Source organism: Apodemus sylvaticus, chromosome 3 (genome assembly GCF_947179515.1).
Source record: "Apodemus sylvaticus chromosome 3, mApoSyl1.1, whole genome shotgun sequence".
Classification (NCBI taxonomy): Eukaryota; Metazoa; Chordata; class Mammalia; order Rodentia; family Muridae; genus Apodemus; species Apodemus sylvaticus.
Genome location: NC_067474.1, coordinates 144,235,529 through 144,259,591, shown reverse-complemented (window position 1 = coordinate 144,259,591; position 24,063 = coordinate 144,235,529). Strand labels below are relative to the sequence as shown.

The following is a 24,063-nucleotide window of genomic DNA, read 5'->3' as shown; positions in this document are numbered from 1 at the left end:
AGGAAAAAGAAGGAAAAAAAAAGGGGGGGGGTAGGGGGAGTGCACTGGTCAGCTTCCCACACAAGTCATGGAGAGAGGGTGGGCCAACCTCAGCCAATCTTCAGAATTCTGACACTAGAGCTTCTCTATAGTACTAATCCCAAAGACAACCATCATCATCTCCTCAGGATCTGAAGAGCAGCTATATGTGACAATGTAATATGCCACATTTCAGAGTAGGGAGAAGAGAAATCCAAGGGAGAAGTGTTAAGACTTGTGCTCAAAAGCTATACAATTTAGAGGGCTGGAGGAAGGGAAAGCCACAAAGCAATGAGAAGGTTAAGAACACAGTGAGCTCCCTATGGGACCAAGAGAAACAACTAAACAAATACCCTGCACTACCAACAAGCCATTCTGTGGATTCGAGCCACTGTGCGCAGACTAAGGGACCACCTATCTTCCCAGGCAGAACTGGGCAATAGCTAAGCAGAGAAATATGACTGTCAAGGAACTGGAACTAAAACCAGGAGACATTGTTGGAGACATGGCTCTGGCAGAGTAGAAAGGCGGCATGCCCATTTCAAAGGACTTTTCAAGCAGGTGAGCAAATCCCTCATGCAGCACGTGTCTCACCGAGTGTCGCTGCTGCAGCCAGTCCAGCTGTGTAGGGGTCCGTCCCTGGGGGAGCAGCGCTGATGATGTATGGGTTGGGGACAAACGCAGCGGGAGCTAAACCTGCTGGAAACATACCTGTCAGTAAAAACAAACGAGCAAACTGCAGCCCTACTACACACCTCTCTAGTTGGCTAGCATTCCAGGCTATAGATGAAGGGGAGACTCAAAAGGGAAGAAAGAACAGGCTGAGAGTAAAGAGGAATTTCACAAAGATAATAAAACCTCAATAAGAAGTCAGTGACACTTATCCAAGTCAGCAGTGTGTCCTTCTATGTATCTGTGTGTATACACAGGGAGGACAGAGGAAGACAATGGGTACCTTCCTCTATGGCAGTGGTTCTCAAACTTCCTAATGCTAAGAACCTTTAATTCAATTTCTCAGGTTGTGGTGAACCCCAACCATAAAATTATTTCATTGATACTTCATAATTTTTCCATTTTGAATCATAATGTGAAAATCTAATATGAGAGCCCAAAGGTTGAGACTCATAACTCTAAGGCTGTCTTTCTCTGCCCCGTTTTTTCGAGACAGGGTTTCTCCATGTAGCCCTGGCTGTCCTGAAAATGACTCTGTAGACCAGGCTGGCCTTGAACTCAGAAATCCGCCTGCCTCTACCTCCCAAGTGCTGGGATTAAAGGCATGTGCATTTATTTTTTAAGACAAGTTGTCTTGGCTGCGCAGGAAGCTTGCAGTTGGCCACACAGCCAGCAAGCTGCATGGATCCTCCTGTTCCCAACCCCCAAAACTGGGGTCTACTTGCCTTCAGGTGAGTGCTGAACATTTGAACTCAGGTCTTCTTGCTTGCCCAGTACCCACTCTTACCTACCAATGGGGTCTCACTATGTACCTTTATGCTGGCCTTGAACTTACATCCCTTGAATCTCCCCGCCTCAGTCTTAGAAATGCTGGACTACAATGTCCAGTTTAGAACATTTTGGGCAACCTCTCCCATCTTTACTAAAGAAATGTTTGCAACAAATCATTTATATATCATTTTTGTATTATCTCCTTGCTAAGATTAAATTCAAGTCTCCTGAATGTTAAGCAATCTCTCTACCTCCAAACTATACCTGCCCCTGTTACAGTTTGAAATCCAGCTAGACAGACTTAGGAATTATTTTTACTGTATGTGTTGCTGGGGACTGAATCTAGGGCCCTGTGCAGATACTGAGTCCACTGTGCATACTGAGTTCCATCTCCAAGTCTTAAAATCATATTAATTTTGTTTGAAAATACTTTTATTAAATGAGGGACTATTTCTACTAAAAACAATGCTTCAAATGAGTTTATTTATGGAAATTTACATGTACACAGCACTGGCTGGGTCTTGTGGCAACTAAGATGGAATTAAACCCACCACATCTAGAGCCGCCATATCCTTTCTGCTCTTTTATGTTACTTTTAAAGCAAGAATAAAAGAAATCTTTCCTCCCAGTAGGGGTATTTTGTTTTAAAGAACCCTTAAGAAGGTGTGGCAGGGCTGCCAGGCACAGCAGTCACATCTGTGATGTCAACACTTGGGATGCTGAGGCAGGAGAACCGACATGAGTCTAAGTCCAGCTGAGACTACACCAGGATCCTGTCTCAGAGATCTAAACATAGAGGTCCATATAGGTAGAAAGGTCAAAGTAAAGATTAAAACAGCTACCAAACTCATCCCAAGAAGAGGAAGAAAAGACTTGGAAGATGGATCTTAAAGGAAAAGAGCACTAGCTACTGCCCAGTAGGCTGAGAAGCTGACCCGGACTATTCACAACTGCAACAAGCTAATCACAGGTGCGGAAACCTAGTCTTTTTTTTTTTTTCCTTTTCTTTTTTTTTTTTTTTTTTTTTGGGGGGGGGGGGTGTAACAGAATGTCACTGTGTAGCCCTGGCTGGCTTCGAACTCATAGAAGTCCTCCTGCCTCTGTCTCCCAAGTTCTAGGATAAATGTATGCATTACCATACCCACTACTGTTGCCTGAAATCTTACCAAGAGGTATCAGTAGTCATTTCTCTATTAAATTACTTAAATCCTGATATAGGGGGAAAAAGATTCCAGAGAAGTATTATAAGTTCCGGTCTAGTACATCAAAACTAAAATATGGGTCAAGAAATAACTGGATACAAGAAAGAAGCCGCTTACTCTGTACAGGGCATTTGTCTGAATTCCATCCACCCTTGCCTTTTCTTTTTTGGACACAGGGAATCACTGTATAAGCCAGGCTCACCCCAAATGTATTATCTATCATATAGATCAGAGTGGCCTGGAACTCATGGCATCCTCTAAACTCTTTCTGCTTCCCAGGTGATAGGATGGACTTTGATGGCAGTGAGAGTGACTGGCTTTCCCAGCACCCACCTCTCCTAGCTACAAAAAGCCATGGGCCTAAGAACTTACCGATGTGAGGCTGGTGGGCTGCCGCAAGCGCATACTGCTGCTGCTGGGCAGCTGTCAACTGCTGAACAGCAAGTGCATTGGGTCTTTGGAATAGCTGAGGCAAGAAAAAGACGTGATAGTTAGAGAACTGTCCTGTGAAATGATGTTTGAAATCTCTAACAATTTCATTAGCCTCTGTTACACATGATACTTGACAAAACAGGGTACCCTCAGGTCTGCTCCACTCCCTGGAGGAATAATGCTTCAATCTATCATTCTCTCTTAATGCCTCAATTAGTTGTCCCCTCTCCACAGACTGGCCCTACGTCTCATGTTACCTAAACTCCTGATATATACACATATGAAAAACCCTTAACAGCAGCCAGCAAGTGTACAGCACAGAGTGTACTAAAGGCACACCTTAAAGTCAGCTAAGAACACTGTAGAGAGACTTCCATGGGATCCCAAGGGTTAGAGAGTCTACCCAAAGATCTTTTAAGACCAACAAGTGCTAAGTTCTTACCTAGTCATGCTTTGGAGAAGACCAGGAAAGATTGCTTTATTCTCGAGGAAAATTACTTTGCATACCTTCCTAAAGTAGCAGCTTTTCCTAATGAATGAATTAGAGAAATGCCTGGCTTTGGGAGTTTTAGGGTCTCCTAATCTTATTCTTCTTGGGCAGTGAAAAGAACAGAAAAGTGCAGCTACTGACAAATTTTCACTGACCCAGCAAGGTTCCTAACTCTAAGCCTAACAACCTGAGTCTAATTCCCTAGGACCTGCAGCTGTCCTCTGACCTCCTACACTGGTAGCACATGCATGTGCACATAAAATTTTAACTCATGGGAAAGAGAAAGTGTTTTACACCTCTCTCAAACATTTCCCCATGAATTTACCTATTAACATAAACTATTCAGTCAGTGACGCATCTAATCATTTAACAAATATTTACTATGCATGGAAGAGGAACATTTTAACATGAAGAGTGATGAACAATGGTGAAGCTGGTAGCCAGACTATAAAGTCTCAAAAGGCTTCCTTCCAGAGACAAACTGCTGAATAGCCCTATTCCCAGAAGATAGCTTCCACCCACCTGTTCTTTCTACAGGACCCATCAACAGCCAAGTTCACCTCACTAAGTGATATCTAACAGATAGAACAGACAGTGAACTACAGCCCTATTTATCAAGAGTCATCAGAAGGTGCCATCACCTCAACTCAGCAAAATTACCATCGAAACTATTCTTACTGTTAATGGATATAATAGAGATTTAATTCTGTGGCCTTACATTCTACCTCTGTCTCAAACAGGTCTGGAGAGATGGTTCAGCTGATTAGAGCACTTGTTGCTTTTGCTCCAGGTTCAATCCCAGGACCTATGTGGGCACCAGGTAAAGGTGTGTGTGTGTGTGTGTGTGTGTGTGTGTGTGTGTGTGTGTGTGTAATGCATGCACGCATACATGCAGGCAAAACATTCATACATATAAGCCTAAAAATATTTTGATAATTTATTTTTCTTCTATGTACATTGGTGGTTTGCCTGTATTCATGAGGGAGTCAGATCCCCTGGAACAAGAGTTACAGATAGCTGTGAGCTGCCATGTGGGTACTGAGAATTTAACCTGGGTCCTCAGAGCAGCCAGTGCTCTTAACCACTGAACCATTTCTACAAGTCCCTACAAGTATTTTTATATAAAGATGCATATGTTGAACACAGTGGCCACTTTAACCTGAATCTTACTTCCTACACTTCAAATCTTTCTTTAAAAAAAAAAAAAAAAAGATTTTCATCTTACCAGTCCTTAGGAAACATAATCATAAACAGAAGATTAAAACGAAACAAAACAAACAAAAAACTCTTTGGCTTTCCTTTTGAAGGGTTAAAGGAAAACGTCACCATTATGCAGACAAAGATAAAAAAGCATTACTTCGTACACATCCAATACCAAGCAGTGAAATAAGGACTACATTATTTCTCAAATATTCAAAACCCTTGCCCACCCTAAGGTGGGAGCTAGGCAGTGTGTCTTAGAAGCTGCAAGTTTATCTCAAGAATAGTGTCTCTAGCACCTGGAGGCAGTCTGCACATGAGAAGTGGCCAAGAGGCAAACATAAAGAGGCTAGACCACAGCATGGTGATGAAGCATTCACTTTTCATGGAGTAAGCCATGGGTTCAATCACAAGTGCCAAAAAACAATTTTAAAAAGCAAATAAATAAAAACCAAGGTAAAAGTCACACAAAACCCTGAAACTCTTTCCAACAGTCGCATTCTCACCAATGCTTTCATTTGCCTCTATGCCACCCTCACAGCCCTGCTTTAAACTAACCCATCTCACTGCAAAGTCCCACTGCTAGGCCTCCAGACAGTACGGAACTGGGAGATAATTGTGATCCATGTAGACTGTCACTACTAAGGGCATCCTGACATAATCCAACAGGACTCCACACTTTCCTCACTACATCCATCATGTATTCAGTATTTATACACTGTAAACACACATAGAAACACATATATGTGAATACCGTAAAACAATGCTCCCTAAATCTGCATGTGGTCACATTTCAAGGTAAGGATTATTACTTCTAACAGAAACCACATAAATCAGCCTTGCAAGAGGCCACATGTTGCCCATCATTAACAACTACTTAACGATTAGTGATTATAAGAAAAATGGGAGATGTTCTTTTTTGGAAGCATTTTGTAGTAAACAATCTAACAAAAGCTAATTATGCATCTACAGCCATCAGATTTGATTATATACTAGATTATGTCAATTTTGTCATATTCTCTTTGGTACAATACTAACTAAAAATAGAGTACTCAAAACAAAATTGGGTAATTGGCAAGTGACGGTCTCCAAAGATCCTTAAAAAGTCACACTAATGCCCTCTGGTGGCACACCTGAGCTCTGCTACCACTGTCATGAATTCACAAAGGAGCCAGTCAGTGACCTGCACTGGGAAAGGAGCTTGGTGAAAACTATGGCACTGTGGCACATATGACAGCACAGAGGAGCGCTATGCTAATTACAGCTCACTCACAGGGAGCACAGGGCAAATCCAGTAAATAGTTCAGTCATATAGGGATTCACAATAAATACTGAAAACACAGTTTGTGTATCTATGACAAACTGCTTTGACTTCCTACTCTGTCCCTCACTACATGAATTTACAAAAGGCAATGTTCCTGTTCCAAAAGCTCAGAAACACAGGGTGCCATTCAGTGGGCTTTTTATAAAAGATAGTTTACTGCTGTGATCAGATCCTACACAGTGGAAGGATAAAACTTTCTGTATGGTCTCTCTCCTCCATGTCATGCATGCTTTACACACACACACACACACACACACACACACACACACACACACACACGTTTTTGGAAGTTACAAGAAAAGATGCTAAGTTATCACAGAAGAACAGTTTCCTTGTCATACTCCTCCCCCTCCCCCAAAAAAAGAGCTATGGATAAAGCAGAGCTTGAAGGAAAGACGAATCTACACAGCAAAAGCCTTTGCATTCCTAAGATAAGAAAGGGGCAAGGGAACAGCCTAGCACTGGAAACCAAAAGATCTCACCATTTTCTTCTTTTTTCAAATTTTACTGTTTATGTATCTCAGACAAGAGTCCATATACATTACATGCATGGCATACAACCATACACATTAAATAAACAAATGTTATATTTAAACAACAAAACCTTCACCATTCCTTAACAGATGAATAAGTTTGACAACAGCCTAGTCTACATGAGTTGGGGGGGTGGGGGGGGGGAGAGAGAAGAGAAAACAATAATGACACATGGATGGTGACAGACTGATTCCAGGGTAAATGATTTCTGAAATCACAGATCAAAAGTCAAACCCAATCCTCTACCAAATAAATGTTTCTGTATACCTGAGCAAACTAAAGCTACACTGAGGTAACCTTAAAGAATCCTATAACTAGTCAGTATCTGATGCTGACTTCCTGAACAACACTTATGACACTTGTGAACTTTAAAACTGTTTTGCATTAAAGCTATGCAAAACAGTGTGGTGGGCAGCAGGCCGCATTCAGGGAGGCACTTCACTGATCTATGCAGGAGTGCCAGGAAAGCCATGGCTATAGAGACTGAATCTCAAAAACAAAACACTAAAGTTATGCATACTTATGGCTTCTTGAGAATGACAGTTAATCACTAATAAAGCAAATGAGTTGAGTGTGTCAGAAAGACTGTGTGTGTGTGTGTGTGTGTGAGAGAGAGAGAGAGAGAGAGAGAGAGAGAGAGAGAGAGAGAGAGAGAGAGAGAGAGAGAGAGAGAGTTTTCAAAGCGCACTTGGGCGATAAGAGAGCACTGAATCCCCTGCAGCTGGAATTATAGTCAGTTACCAGTCACATGTGCACTCTATAATCCCAGCACTCAGGAGACCCAAACAGAAGGATCAATTTAAGGCAATATGGCACCAATCCTCCCTCAATAGCAAGTCCTGGATACCCCACCACACCAGGAAAATTTGGATTTAAAAATCACAGATCATAATGTTGATGGAGGGCTTCAAGAAGGACATAAATAACTTCAGCTACACAATTAACAGTTTCTGGGTCAGTCCCAGTAACATGAGACCCTGCCTTATGCTATTTTTCAACTGATTGTGTTCTAAATAAAATGTATCAACACTCTAACTTATGCCGACATAACAGTTTTAGCTTCAGTTACATGTGAGGATATAATGAAATTTATTATGATACTTCATTTAAAAAAACTGCTCAAATATAACACAGAATGGCATGAATACAAAAACTTTTGGGGGGTGGTTTTCAAGATTAAGAAGGAAAAAGGGAAAAGCAAAAAAGTGGAAAGAACACTCCAGAAGGGCATCGAAAAGGATATTGTGTGGAGAAAATGGCCTTAGATTGAGACCCCTTTTCCATGAATACTGCAGGCTCACTTGAATGAATGCTTTATCCACCAGGACCCTCTTCAGTATATTCTTCAATTGAATTCTTCAAACTCTTGAAATATTCTCCAAAAAGGATTACTATTAGCCTTATACCTATGGATTATTACAAACAGATGACAGTATGGACACTTTCTGTTTCCACTGCAGTCGCAAGCATTCCAAAATCCTTTTCATGGTCAAGGTGAACTAATGCTTCATGCTTCTTATGTATAAAGGAGCAAAGATAGATTTTAAATACCTTGACATTGTAGTTAATGTGATGTTTCCTCCATACTCTTCTGCATGCCAATATTTAGAACACACACACACACACACACACACACACACCCTCAACACTATGGGCTGGTAAAGCAGCTCAGAAGCAGAGCACACTGGGCCTGCACAGGATCATGGTCCAGTCCCTCACCATAAAACAAAGCAGACAAGAAAGCAAGTCACAGGGATCACCTAACTACTCAAAGGATGTACAGAACTCTTGCTCTTATAAATCTGAAAGATCACGTTCACAATGAGCACCAGTGACCAGAGAAGAAACTAAAGAATCCAAAGCCCAAAGAATAAATCAAAATCACCTTTCCCCTACTCACTGGGCGCTTTGTATCATGTAGCTCAATAAAGCTGACACTTTGTTACCAAACCAACTTCCATAAACATCAACTGGAAACGTCATAATGGAAAGGAGCTGGGGCAAGAGATCATTTACTCTGTAGTTGTCCACTCTAGCTGTCCCTCACCCCAAAACAAAACAAAACAAAAGTTGCCCTACAATTTGAAGCAAATTAAAAAAGGAAGATAACCACCCTTTGCTCCTCATTTACAGAACTCAAAATCAAAGAGCATACTGTGCAGAACTATCCAGTGTGCTGTATTACCAGCTCTGGTTCAAACAAGATCTCCATAACTCAGACTCAATTCTCAATGCAGTCTTGTATTAGATGCTAGAATTACAGTCCAGGCATTCTCTGATTATATATAATCCTCTCTGCTCTGTCAACCCAAACACTCATTTAGGATGTTTAGGTCATCTATGAGCCCTCCAATGCCTGACTAATAGCACTTATATCAGCTGATTTAGTATGATTCATTCGACTGAAAGCAGAAGTTTCCAGAAGTACTCAAGTCAACAATTAACTAATATATTAACATCAAAATATCTAGACCTGCTTCTACACAAACACAAAACCACAAAAATTAGGCATTCTTCCTAAAAAGAAAAGATAGACTCAAGAAACTCATGAGTTCCAGGCCAGTTAAGGAAACATAGCAAGACTAAATATGCATGCATGCATGTATATATATATGTATATATGTACAGACAGACAGACAAATATATAGATCCTGCTTGAAAAGTCTTACTCAGTAAAGTAAAAATGTACAGTAACTATTCACCTTCAGAGTCTACTCAAATTACCAGTCAGGTTAAACACACTCCAGATCATCTGTATTTTAGGCTTTACTATTTATATGTTTTACTATTTATTCCATGAGCATTTTTGATTTTCAGCTTCTTCCTGAAGAAATAAGGCTTTTACGGAACAGCTCACTGGCACTTCTTCCATAAATTTTTCCTTCCTCTGGAGACCAGAAACCCTATGGATAGGATGTAGACATGAACAGTCTTACCACTTTCTGTTATTTTAGAGTTTGTGTGTATGCATGTGTATGTGAGCATTCCTATTACTGAGGTCAGAGGAGGGCATTAAATGCATACACTTTTAATCCCAGCATGGGCAGACAGACAGAATTTGAGGCCTGCCTGATCTACACAGCAAATTTCTGGAAAGCCAGAGCTAGATAGCAGAAATTGGTGGTGGTACCAACAGGCAGTTGTAAGCCACCTAACATGGGTACTGGAAACTCAACTCAGGTCTTCTGTAAGAGCAGCAGGTGCATTTAACACCACTGAGCCACCTCTCCAGCATTATTCCACCTCTTATCACAGTGTTATCTTGTTAGATAGATAGATAGATAGATAGATAGATAGATAGATAGATAGATAGATAGATAGATAGATAGTAGATAGATAGATAAATGAAATGCATCCTAATGAATAGAACTAGGAAAAAGAGAGCCAAACAGAAAACTGCTCTATTCATCAAAGAAACACTTGTCCATAGATGAAAAAGGTACTAACTACATATTATTATGAGTAGCCCACGAAGCCACAATCTCCCTGAATCAATGCACAAAACTGGGTCCCAAAAGAATGTTTTCTGGATACGAAGAGCCATGGTTTTCGGTCAGACAGCCATACAGTGACCCTAACATCTGATCAAAGAAATAACTACCCTGGCCATTACACTGTAATACTGTATTATTGGAGGTGATAACAAACCCTCCAACAACATCCAAAAAATTTCCCGGTATTACACAGTTTTGAATTGTAATTTGGGAAACCTTATAACAGAAACAGAGGAAAGGCCCCCTAACGGCTCATTTGGCTAAAGAAAAGCAGAGGATAGCTCTTGCTCTCAGGCAGCTCACAAATAGCCAAAGGCAATATCACAAAGGCAAAGAAAAGACACTTGGGCTCTTAGTTCACTGAGCCACTTTATACAATGGAGTCAAGAAATGTGGACTTTCTGGTTGCACATAAGGAAAGGAGAGTGGTGCAGCCGGCCCTGAGAGCGAGAGAACGGGAATAGAGTTAAATGTGGTGAGAAATATGGAAGTTTGAATGAGATGCCCCACAGTCTCAAACATATGAGCACTTGGGATCTGATTGATGGTATGACTTTGCTGGAAGAAATACATCACCGAGAAGTGGTATTTAGAGATTAGAGGTCCAAGCCACTTCTGGCTCACTCTATTTTGTGTTTGCAGTCAAAGAGCTGTATAAGCTGTTAGCTTCCTGCTTACTGCTCCTACAGCCATGCTGCCATTTGCAGCCATGTCTCCCTGCAATGACACACTATCTAGTACTGGAAGCCCAAATAAAGCCTGTCTTCTCTCAGTTGCTTTGGTCATGATGGTTTATCACAGCAAGGGAAAGAAACTAATATAAAATGCAAAAGTAAGATGGCACACCACTGACATGTGATCCTTCCTCCTTAACCTAACGTTACCAGCTTCTCTGCAGTCACCTCTGGGAGACTGGGTATGGAGCGACACTTAGGCATCTTGGGACAATGATGCTAGATGTTATCTGGATATCCAAGACAAGAGTTTTAAAAACTACATATTTACTCAGAAGAAGTTAATTTGAGACTGGCAATACAGTTCAGGAGTTGAACATGTCATTGGCATGAATGGAGAAAAAATAATATTTAAGGTATATGAAATGCACTGGCTAGATTTGTATCAACTTTGACTTAAGCTATAGTCAACTGAGAGGAGGGAACCTCAATTTAGAAAATGTTCCTGTAAGGTCAGGTTGCAGGCAAGCCTGTAGAGCGTGTAAAGTGTTAAGTAGTGATTGATGGTGGGGCCATCCCTTGTCTGGTCATCCTGGTTTCTATAAGAAAGCAGGCTTAGGAAGCCAGAAGGAACAAGTCAATAAATAGCACTCCTCCATGGCCTCTGTCTGCATGAGCTCCTGCCTCAGCTTCCTGCCCTGGCTTCCTCAAGTATAAGCCAAATAACTTTTCTCCCCAATGTACTTGTGATCAAAGTGTTCATCACATCAATAGTAATCCTAACTAAAAAACATGGGATAAGAAAATTAATGCCCAATTCATAGTCTATACACGCCCTTAAACTACAAAAACTAAGACATCTATGAAAAGCTGTAACTCAACAGGTTCCAAAATGCAAATCTTTTTAAATCAGCCAGTCTAAAAGCCATCTATGACACTATACAACTAGTATCTCTGATACAGAAGAAAGTCCTAATAATTAGCTTACTCCAAAACTCCGGTAATATGAAACCATAGACTAATAATCCAAAAAGACCACAATTTCTTTACCATGAAGTAAAAGACAATCAGGTAAAAAGAGAATAAAAATAATAAACAACCTACGGGAGATAAACTTTTTAAGATTTATTTATTTATATGTATATGAGAACACTGTAGCTGTCTTCAGACACACCAAAAGAGGGCATCGGATCCCATTACAGATGGTTGTGAGCCACCATGTGGTTGCTGGGAATTGAACTCAGGACCTTTGGAAGAGCAGTCAGTGTTCTTAACTGCTGAGCCATCTCTCCAGTCCCAGATAAACTCTTCTTAAACGGAAAGGGTTAAATTAAAATAGAAAACAAAAAAACTGACCCAGTAAAGACCAGAAAAGAGAAAAGCAAGAGAGACAATTTTTGTAGAGTATACAGCTATTGGGAGCTTCAGAGAATAATGTTCAATTATACTTTTCATTCTATGGGAGGAAAAGCTTCCTATTAATCACATACAGACTGGGGGTATGGCTGGCTGGGTGCACCTGTGAGGCAGCACAGGCTCTGCTCCCAGTACTGAAGAAAGCAACAAAAAGGTACTCAGAGCATATTTTAAGGAGATTTCTTTTATAAACTTCTATGGATATCTATTTATCTTCCAATCAAACTTCACTTGGGATCAGTTAAATGGCAGCAAGTAAAGGCACAGCACATTACAACTTAATCTCCAAAGACAGTGAGTAATTTCAAAATATTGCCATCTCTGATGCTTTGAATTTATATTTGTACCAGACCAAAGGAATAACAGAAAGGTATAATCTACCAGACCTCTTGAGGGTTGTGAAGTACAAAGTAGTCCCTCTGATTCTCATTTCCTTTCTAATGAATTAGGCCTACCTGTGCCTTCGAAACTGGCTGCCATTGTTTTAGGGGCTCACACCTGTGATCTCAGCAACCAAAGAGGCTAAAAGCAATGACATGGAGAACTGGCTACGTGGTTAAGAGCGCTGACTGCTCCCAGGTTCATTTCCCAGACCCCACTGCAGCTCATAAACATCTCGAGAGAATTCAAGACTCGTCTTCCTCCTTGAGCACTGCATGCACATGGCACACGTGCATGTTCGCAAAGCACAGACATGGAGACAAGAAAGCCATCCTGGGCTACATAGTAGATTCCAGAGCAGACTTGGGTTCATAAGAACACAGTCTCAAAAAAACTAAAACAATAGACACATGAACAGTCTTCTAGAAGCTTGTAAAACAGAGAGTAAAGCCTGGGGGCATGGCTCAGTGTGTAAGGGCACAGAAAACAATGAATAGCAATGGGATGTGGGGTGGTGAAGAATAACTGGAGCTTCCCGGCTGGCTAGCCTAGGAAAATAGCCAGCCTAGATGAAGTGCTTTATTTCAGATTGGTAAGAAGCCCTATTTCAAGGGAATTGGGCAAAGAGCAATAGAGGAAAGCATCCAGCATTGTCCTCTGACCTCTGCAGGTGAATGTGCAGGTGAAGTGCACACTCTTCGGCTCTCATGGCCACCCCCCTCCCCAGGCACCAAACAAATCATTGCAGACCTTCTAGTATTTTGGGTGCTCAGTTTATCATTCTTATTATTTTACAATAATTAGAATGTCTGTTATATGTGTTCTAGCCTATATCTAGAGTAACTAATTTAAACAAAAGACATGATGGATAGGAAATGGGTTGGTATTATACTGAGGTTATAAACAAAAGAAATCACTATCTCATTTATATATTGGAGGGTGCAGAAGGTATCCACACCTGGGGAATGGATGCATGTGGTGCTGTATACACATGTATATAAGCGCCTTCCTCTATCGTACTTTTGGTTACAGGGTCTGACACGGAATCTGAAGCCCACCGATCTGCCAGGCTATCTATCAGGCTGGCTATCAAGATCCAGAGCATGCCCATTTATCTCTGACCTCCAATCCTAGGGTTGCAGGCATGCATAGCTACTCTAGCTTTTACAAGGATACTAGAGATTTGGAGTTGGAGTTTCTTGCTTTCAAAGCAAGCGCTCTTACCCACTGAGCCATCTCTCTAGCCCCTCATTATTTTTTAACACGAAAGAAACCAACAAAAGCATACAATACAAATCTTCCAAATGTAACTCAGCATCTGAGAGGATGCTCATCCACTCCCCAGGGGAGGGGAGAAAAGAGCCGAGCAAGCGGGGTGTGTACAGAAAACTCTTTTCCAGCAACTGCAGCCCAAGAACCAGCTTCCTGAGAAGGTGAGCTTTTAAAATGTATTCCATTGCTGGACCAAAAGCAAGCAGCTGAAGACTTTCTAAGCTGATAAGAGCCTTGCCCACCCCACCCGCCCATAATGTGACAAAGACACACACTGTACCTGTTGTTGAGAATTGTAGTCAAAAAGTCCCACAGTTGCTGCTGCTGAGTCCACAGGTACCTGCGTGCCTGAGTAATCAAACTGCAGAGGCTCCATGCCCACATGTTCCATGGGGTCCAAGGGGACACTCTGGGACTCCATGTTGGAGAAATCCTCCACAGGCTTGGCACCACTGGTGCTGGTCAGCTGGGCTAAGCCCTCAGAACCATTCTGGTTTGGACCCAGAAGATCCACTTCATTAGCAGAGCTCTGGCAATTACCAGGGGTACGGCTAAACAGAGAAAGTAAAGGGCATTAAACCTTATTTTGATCGAGGAGGGATACTACAGCAACCCCCAGTTTATGTCCTTGACACAGTTCTTTAGCAATCCTGAAAGCTAGTTCTATTAAAAAAAAAAAAGACAAAACCCAGAGACCTTTGATAAGGAAGCGTACAGGGCTGTGGCCTCTAGAATGACTCTTCCATTGTTTGCATGTGTATCGTCATCTGCTAGTAACATACAATACCTTTACTATGGAATCTAGAGTGAAGAAACAGAATAAACTGAAAACAATATTGCCTGCAACAGCCATGAAAACAAAAACCAAAAACAATAATGATCCCCCACAAACATGGGTAAATCTACTCCACCAGGGTAGCGGATCCTCTTTAAACACAGAGCCAACTGGAATGGTTGACTTTCTGGGCCAGGCATAATGGCACACACCTAACATCCCAGCACTCAGAGTAAATTTCAAAGGCAGGCTGGAGTCCATACAAGACTTTGTTTCAAAATAAAGCAAAACACCTAAAGTTGGTTCCTAGGCGTAATTCTAATTCCTGTAATGATTCTAATAAAAAGGTTTTCATGTATTATTTATATTTTCTCCAGTGGTGAACACCTTCCAAGGAAATGGAAGAAGGAAATCAGTTCAAAAACATCAAAAAGATGTAAAGCGCCATTACTGACCACAAGCTCCTACTCCAAAACAATGCTAAAGCTAAGCTAATATATTAATATTCCATCCTCCATGTCACAACACTCCAAAGAGCAGAGTGAAGCCTGGGCCAAAAAGTTTGAGTACACTGTTCTGAGATGTGAGATACACCACACAACCCGTTACAGGCAAGGGAGAGTAGCCTATGGCTACATTCAATCCCTCCATCTCTTAAACAATTCAGTTGGTACAAGTTAAAGGAACTATCATGTTCCATCACATACACTACGACCTCCACCCCCCGCCTGCCCCAGCCAGATACCTCAAAGCATTGGTCAAGATGCTTGTGACTCATGGAGGTGAGGCTGTCTGAACACATCCAAATAACACAGGTAAGTACTTATTGCCCATTGCCTCAAATTTCAAAGACTAATTCTATAAAATTCAATATACAATTCCTCTGCAAATGATACAAAACATTTTTTATACTAGTGGGTATGAGGGTATAAAATGCATGTTTTTGTCTGTCTGCAAATAAATACCCATTAGCTTTAGAATGGCATTAAATTATTTGCATGTGTATGTATAACACTGAACAAAGATTTTTTTAAGGCTTTTTGAAATTATACACCATAACTAAAGCAATAAAGAAGAATGGTTATCAACTATAGAAGACAAATATTTAATACTAAGGATGCTCTATCACAGGGAGATCTGCAGCTCAGTCATGACCAGAGACGAGATAAGAGTCATCCATGCAAAGTGCATGATTACGAACAAGCCATGTGCTGGGTGTAGCAGTATACAATTCAAATTCCAGCACTCAGAGGCCGGGGCAGGAGGATTGCCAAGTTCATAGCCAGCCTGGGTTACATAGCGAGCCCCTCTTACTTTGCACCTGACTTCTTCCAACTGAAGTAACTGGTGACTGGCCTACCTACATAGAATGGAGCTGCTGAGCGGATAGGAGATGGGAGAAGGCATAAAATATGGCAGCTGTTTCTCCCTCCAATGTGAGAGACACACACACACACAAATTCCTCAATGTCCACGGCTCTGGTGAACAGTGGTGTGGGGCCAACTCAGGGAGTCCCAAAGTGCCTATGCCTTCTAGAGTTATTAAAATGTCCTCTGTGGAACCACTCTGCAAGCCCAGCTCCATACAAATGCAAATTTTACTATTGGGCAAAGTATAAACCACGGACAGCTCTTGGAAAATCCCACCTTACCAGTTAGTTTACACTTCAATGGCATCGTCTATACTAGATTTTTAAAACTGAAACAGGATGGGAGGAACTAAAATAAAAACAAAAACCCACAGCCCACATTTAAAAAATCAGAAGTGTAAAATATACAAACCTAAAATCTTTGACGTCTGCATCAATCCCATTCTGCACTGGCAAACCATTGGTCTTGTCCATCACATCTCCCTCCTCCTTCAAATCTCCTAGCTTATCTCCATCAAACGTACCCTTGTTCTTCTTTTCACCTTTGTCGTTTTCATCACTGTCTGCATCCCTTGGGCCCTGTTTAAAAAATAGCTTCAGCTTCACTAATCATCATCACTAATTGTGGATAGATACCCACTGTGGACAGCAGACTACACTAAACGCTAACTGGACCCGGACAGTGTCCGTGCCTGACATTACAGTCTAGTTTACAAACAACACAGAGGCAGGAACACTGCAGAGATTTTTTGCCAAATGGGGGAAGACAGACAGACAGGTATGTTACAGAACTGAAGACATTTTATCATACCATGTGCTCCCGTTCTGCCCCATCCCCTTCTCCCCAATTGAAACCTACTTCTCTGCTCTCAAATCTATCTAGCATATTCCTAAGAGGAAAAGCATTAAGCCTGTTTTAAAAAAAGAAAAAAAGAAAAGAAAAGAAAGAAATCCATGATTTCCCACAATTCTATATAAACCCCTCCCTTACTTAATGTGGGTTAAAACTCATCTGAATCTAACTTGTCTCCACTTGACCTGGGGATATATGCCTTGCCAAACTTTCACCCTATTGCACCAAGTCCTTGACATTTTTGTATTTTGTTGTTTTTGATTTGTTTTGGCTTTTTGCTCTCCCTTGCTAGCTTAAAACACATTACATATAGTGCTCAGGTTGGCCTGTATTTTTGGCAACCCTCTTGCCTCAGCCTCTTAAATGCTGAGATTACAAGTGTGTACCACACACCTAGCCAACACTAACATTTTTACAAGATGCTTCAAAACAAATTAAATCTTCCTTTTAGAAAGCATACTCTAAAAGCTCTTTATCTTTCATTACCTGCATATTTTGCTATAAATTAATTTTAATGATATAATTGGGGGCATTTTATATAAGAGAATTTATTTCTGAAATGTTTCAATCTTTCAAACACAAATCTATTCCCAGATATATCCAGGTCCTGCCTTTTAAGGAATATGAATGTGTCTCCTCTTAGTAGCACCCAGCATAAGCCCTGGATATTCATTTTTAATGCCTTGATTTCCAAAAAGAAAGCAACTATCTCTGGACTCAATATGACAGAGAGCTTTGCAGATGCTGGCACTGCAGGGCACTAAGTGACTTTAGCTGTTATAAACTGAGAGAAGCAATCTTGTGGTTCCCACCACTGACTCAGGCTTTAATTGTGGAAACTAGTACACATGGCTCAAACTAACGTTCCCAGTACAAGGCAAGCCCAGTGGACAGAAGATAACCACTTCTACAAAAAATTTCCAATCACCAGCTAAACTCCAGTAGGACTTAGTGGAACACAGAGTAGCAGGTTGTTAGTTTTGTGAGCAGATCCACTGAGAAATAAATGGTCAGGCTGCACAGAGAAAATATAAGCTCTCCAACGTGCTAAGGGATCACAATCAGAATCTACAATATGGGAGCCCCGACAGTCTTAGACCTGTAGAATACTATTTCAGAGCCACATTCCCTGTTTAAATACACACAATAAAAGAAAGCCTTTGTGGATACTAAGAAAATAGGGCTGCGTGTGAACTGTATGCACAGCCGGGCTTCAAGTGATATCAAGACAATGAAGCCCAACAGTGGCCGCCTGCACAGAATATGCCTTGGAGACTGCTTTTCTACAACATGAGCTTAGGAACAGAGAGGCACTGAAGGAGAGCTCTGACACCCAGCAGACATGGGAAGGCAAGGCTCTGAAGGCCAAGAGCTTACACAAAACCACAAACAGCAGCAACCTCTACAATGCAGAGAGAAGGATAGAAGTAGAGTTTTCATTTTTATAGCTGCAGCTATAAAGATAAATACACTGTCTAGCAGGAGCTCAATAATTATGACCAAGAGCTGTTTTAATGGTGAAGGTCAAAACCTCCTGGGAAACTAAACTGCCAAAATAAGAAACTTAATCTTTTCTTTATCATCTTACCCCAGTCTAGATGGTGAGAATATGATAGCAGTGGCAAAAGGAAACCATTAATGTCAATAGCCAAGAAGAATCACAATGAACAATCTCTACAAGTCCATCAAGTCAATCATCAAGGCCATGTCTCAAGAAAATCTGTCCAACTCCAAAATCTCCCAAAGAGTTAAAAAAAAAAAAAGTGCCTATAAACTGCACAGAACAGGAAAAAGGAGCAGCACAAAGGTCCTTCAGCACACACTGTACTGGAGGGTTCCTGGTCAGCATTCTCCCTGTTGACTTTCACAAGACTTCCCATGAATCTGTTCAGCTATCCGTATGCTCACTGGTCTGCACTATCAATTCCACAGCCAAGGGCTAGGTTTCCAAAACATTCCCTGAGATGGGAGGATTTCACTAGCCCTGTATGTTAGGTTACATTCCTACAGCTTAATACCTGACGTTTTCCCCCTATCAAAATATCAAACTTTTGGCAGAGCATTGGCAACTCTTTCTGCCTATTGATTTTGTTGGTGCATCTCATCTTGAAGAAGTTTATGGAAAACATTTGAACCTCAGCATTTAGGTGTGTATACATGAATATATATATTTCCCTCTGAGTTTGAGGCCAGCCTGGTCTTCAGAGCAAGTCCCAAGACAGCCAGGACTACACTGAGAAACCAAGTTTCAAAATAAACAAAAGATAAGCAACAAAATATCAGGCAATCCAGTCTGCCATGTGCATTATGGCAAGATCAGACTGAGAAATCAGCTGCTATGGAAACACAGCCTTGGGTCAAGATCATAAAAAGGGTTTTTACTATAGTCCCAGCACTCAGGAAAAGAAACAGCAAGGTACCAACCAGCCAGCCAGGGCTACAGTGAAGGGCCCTGCCTCAAAGAACAGCAAAAAGGTCTCTGAGCATGGTGGTGGTGGTGGGTTCCTTTAATTCCAGCGCATGGGAGCAGAGACAGAGGATCTCTACAAACAGCCTGGTCTACAGAGTGAATTCCAAGACAGCCAGAGCTATACAGTGAATCAATCAATCAATCTCTCTCTCTCTCTCTCTCTCTCTCTCTCTCTCTCTCTCTCTGTGTGTGTGTGTGTGTGTGTGTGTGTGTGTGAAACTCAGGTAATAAAACAGGAGCATTACCACAAATTCAAGGCTCGTGGCTACATAGGGAGTTCCAGGCCTATATTAGACCTTGTCTTTTCTTTTTGTAAAAGGAGGGAAAGGAAGAAAATATCTTGTAAAGAACCTAAAATAGAAAAGTGGAATGGAAAAATGGCTCAGCAGTGAAGAGCACTGGCTGCTCTTACAGAGGATGAGGGTTCAATCCCAGCTCCTATACGGCAGATTGAAAAGTTCCTGGAGAAGTTGACATCCTCTGATGGACTCCAGGGACATGGCATGCATGTGTTATACAAATAAACATGCAGGCAAATCACCCATATGCATAAAATAAATTAAGGGGGAAAAATAGAAAAGTATAAAAAGTGTTAATTTTTGGCACTTTTGTGGTTTTTAATAATATATAAGGTGATTGTTAATAGTTATGAGGTCTTTCAGAAAGTATTAATACAGGTGCTCTGAATCTACTCTGTTCTATGTGTAGCACTGGCCATAGGATTTTGATCATTTATTCTCTAAGTCTTAGCTTTCTCTTATAAAGCAGGGATAATTTTGTTTAATAAATAGTTATAAACAGCAATGAAATGCTACACTGTGAAACTTAAGACTCTTATTGTACACACATAAAAATACAGCAGAACAGATGCACACAGCAGGGTTTGAAATACTACCAAACACAAGTACATAATTGGTGCGGTCTTCTAGAGCAGTCATCTGTCTCATGAGCACAATCTCTGACTTTAAAGGTTTAACCTTAAACAGTAATGCAAGCAAACAAACAAACAAAAGAGCCTCTAGAAGCCTAGAAAGCACTTGAGCATCCAGGCCCCACCACATTCTTCACAGCAGCAATAAAACATCACCACTGCTAGCAGCTAAAGAGCCAGGAGCCAAACAGACATGTAAGAACCAGAGAGCAGAGCTGGCCTCTTCACTGGTGTGGGTCGGGTTCCTCAGGACAACCATGGAGCAGGGTAACTCCAAACACTTCTCATTCCCAAAGAAGTCAGAACCAAAAGTACTTCACATGGCAAAGATCCATTCAGTGAGATCAGATGGGCCCTCCTGATCCACCTGCATCCAACAGGCAGTTGTGTGTGTTTGTGTAAAATCAAACAGGATGATGCTGACCACGCTAAGTCTCTCTCCTGTATAATTGTTTCATACAACATACCCCTGAAATTTTTTAATTAAATTTTTTCAAAGTATAACAGTTCATTTCTCAGCCAGGAATAGAAAATGAGAAAAAATCTGCAGCTGTTAGCCTTGTGGGACAACTTGATATGAACCCACCTCAAAAGCCAACATAGCAGAGCAAAAGCCATCGCGGGCAAAACTGAAATGGAAACAAAGCTTGAATGCAAGACCCCCAACTTTGCCTCCAAACCTTTTTTTCCATCTATAAATTAATTACAGGTTGTTCCAATGATTAAATGAGGCAATCCTTAAAATTACAATTCATCAAAAAGAAAAAAGAAAACTTGCTTTTATAAGATCAGTATAGAAAGATGCAGGCACCACACACTCCCCTGACTCTGGGGCACTACCATGCTCTGCAAAGACACAACAGCAGTACACGTGGGCCAAAGCCCAGCTCAACTGGCACTCATTTTGGCAGGAGCAAGAGCTGAGGGAAGCACGCTGTGGAGCGTCACCTACACAGGCATGGTCCCAATCACCCAATCCTGCTGCGCAGAAAGGTGAAAGCAGTGGGCTTTAAGAGGGAAAGCAGTGATATTTAAGAGGGAAAAAGAAACCTATCTTACAGGCAAGAAGTGGTATTTGATTTTATTATAAAACCCTCAAAAATAGTTTGGGTTTGTTTAATAAGTTGACACTGCAGACTCCACATGTGCTTTCAGCTATGGAGCTAGCCACAATCTAAAGGTGCTGCACCCCAACGATCTGCTCTTCCAAGGAGACTCTAGCAGTTCAGCACAGTTCACACATGAATCATGGGGACAGAAAAGGGCTCCTCTGTTACAAATGTAGGTACAGGAGGGAAGCTTTTGCCTGCCTAGCACTCAGGATGCTGAGGCAAGACTGGAAGTTTGAGGCCAGCCAGGGCTACACAGTGACACCCTGTCCCTAAAACATCAAAAGCAGGTTTCGGTTCAGAAAGGCTAGGGTGTGGCCTAGGGATCCTAAGCCCCAGAATGATAGTACTGCTATCACTGCACAGTATCAATACTTTGTTGTTGAGTATTGTTTGAATGTCAATATACTTTGTTACAATATTATGATACTTCCTTGAATAGTAATTATTATTACAATTAAAAAAAATCCAGTTGAGACTCAAAGCTCTGACTTCTCTATGTAATGCAATATCCCAAATTTCACCACACACACACACACACACACACACACACACACACACACACACACACACACAATTGTAATACTACCCGCCTTCCAAGCCAAACAGTTGTGACCCAAATGAAGAGCTACAAGTCCGTATCCTCCAGGACAGAAAGCAAGCACTTGACACAGCACGGGGAGATCTGCAACGTCTCTGCAAAGTTAGAGTAGTTGTCACTGATCCAATGTTTGCAGTGGATAAATCAGAAAGTAGCATTCATGATCCACTGTTCGTAATAATTTGAAGGTTAGGGGACCAAGAAGAGTGCCCTTAGATGGGCAATATCACCCATGAGCTTTCAAAATTTGTGATTTTTTGTAACTACCTCTGAATCCAGGAGATGGGGAAGATACCTTATTCCAGGAACAAATAAAATAAAAGCTAAAAAAGGGAGAATGACTTGACTCTTGAATTCAAGTTTTCTCAGATTATTCCCAAATCTGGTATTCTAAAAGCTGGAGATACACATACTGGGTGCTAGCTAGCATTCACAGAAGTGTGAGAACAGAATCTTCTGCTGAACCTCAAAGTAAGTTAGCTAATTAGTTTGTGGCAAGTTCTGTAAAGCTCTGGCTTGCCTGGAACTCACTATATAGCCAGGCTGGCCTCAAAGTCACAGAAATCATTTAATATCTCTCTGACATAAAATACCAGGCCCCACCTCCTAAAAGTAATCATTTCAAACCGAAACTCCTGAAGCATTTATAGCACAAAAAGGAACTCAGGGAAGCACAGGGAAGGGAAGGCGAAGAGCTAAATCCCTTTATCCACGCTGTGTTGAGGAAATTTCAATGAGAACATAAAACTATTGCCTCCTCATGAGACACCACATCTGGACTGTCAGCTGTCATATCCAAGAAGGACTTCTGTGTAACTGCAGTGAGTTCTATATAATCACTGTGCCACAAATACAATCATTGGCCACTCAGCTTACTGGACTAGAGCCCCAGCCACCCTGGCCAGGCGCTCCATGCTCTGTGGACAACGCCCCTAGACACAGATGGTTTGCTGTCCTTGCTCTCCAAACTTAACACTGAACTTCTTTTGTTGTTAAAAGAAAGAATGGGCCCCCTTTCCCAATGTTGCAAACATATTTTGAGAACTAGAGTGATTCAGATTTCCCATAAACACAGTTTTCTCTAGGTGACATCCTATTCACAGCAAAGCAAGCCCAGGTTAACATCAGCAGAACACAACCCCAGTGTTAACCAGTAGTTTTCTGGCTGGCAGGCTTTCATCAGACAGAAAATGGCACTTGCCAACACGCTGGCTTTACATTCATCAGTATCCCTCTATCAACCTATATAGATGGCATAGACATCAAAATATTGAATAACTTTTTATTCTCCACTGCCATCCTCTTAAAGAAGATGTGGAGAATTAACCATCTGACTGCTAGGAGTCCTGCTCCCTGGGGAAGCATCTGACCTGAGGCCCAATACAACGAAGACCTAAAAATCACATTTCCCAAAACAACTTAAGTGTGGGACCCTCCTTTATAACCCAAAGGCAGGGCTTTATCATAAAAACTGTCCTAAAAATGACAGTAGTAATTCCATTCTTCTGTCTTACCTACTTTTAAGTCAAATGACTTTTCTGTCTCTACAACTTTCACAGTAATCCAGATGTGTGGCTGTGCCTAATGTCAACAAACTAGAAACTGGTCAAAGAATTCACAGTTGTTATAAAGGCTCCTGATCACCATGCCAGCAACTCATTAATGAATCACACTAATTTTTTTCCAGCAAATAACTTAAAGTGGTAGGCAGTATTTAGAAGGCAGTACTTGCTCTGAAGAAATCAAATGAAAGTGTGAAGGAAGAAGAAAATAGAATTCTACTGTTCTCTCGAGAAAATAAGCAAATAATCATCTGGCTTGATCCCATTCCTCATATCCAAAGCATAAATCTTGTTCTTCCACAAAAAAGACCCAAGAGATGGAACACAAAAGCAGTTCCCTATCTGATTTACAAGTCATTATGTCTAAACTAAGTCAAAAGATCCAGAAGCATTCAGGTGAGCTCTGAAAAGGCTAGCCCTCAAGAACATGCTTAATACTAATATACAGAGAGCGCAGGCTACCAAACACCAACTACAGCTGCGTAACAGTTTTCAGTGACAGAAGGGTGGCA

The 24,063-nt window shown here is 41.3% G+C and overlaps 1 protein-coding gene across 21 annotated transcripts in view; it reads right to left on the bottom strand.

Annotated features, from left to right (window-relative positions):
• Pum1 (pumilio RNA binding family member 1) overlaps positions 1-24,063 on the bottom strand; it is a 118,278-nt gene that overhangs the window by 36,770 nt on the left and 57,445 nt on the right. For 11 of the 21 annotated variants that reach the window (XM_052177527.1, XM_052177517.1, XM_052177519.1 and 8 more), the window contains 4 exons: positions 16,438-16,604; positions 14,161-14,431; positions 3,036-3,129; positions 613-729 (listed from right to left, as the gene is read on the bottom strand). In XM_052177527.1, coding sequence (XP_052033487.1) covers positions 613-729; positions 3,036-3,129; positions 14,161-14,431; positions 16,438-16,604 — 649 coding nt within the window. The remainder of the gene's footprint in view (positions 1-612; positions 730-3,035; positions 3,130-14,160; positions 14,432-16,437; positions 16,605-24,063) is intronic. The other 10 variants (XM_052177521.1, XM_052177523.1, XM_052177531.1 and 7 more) reach the window with 4 other exon arrangements.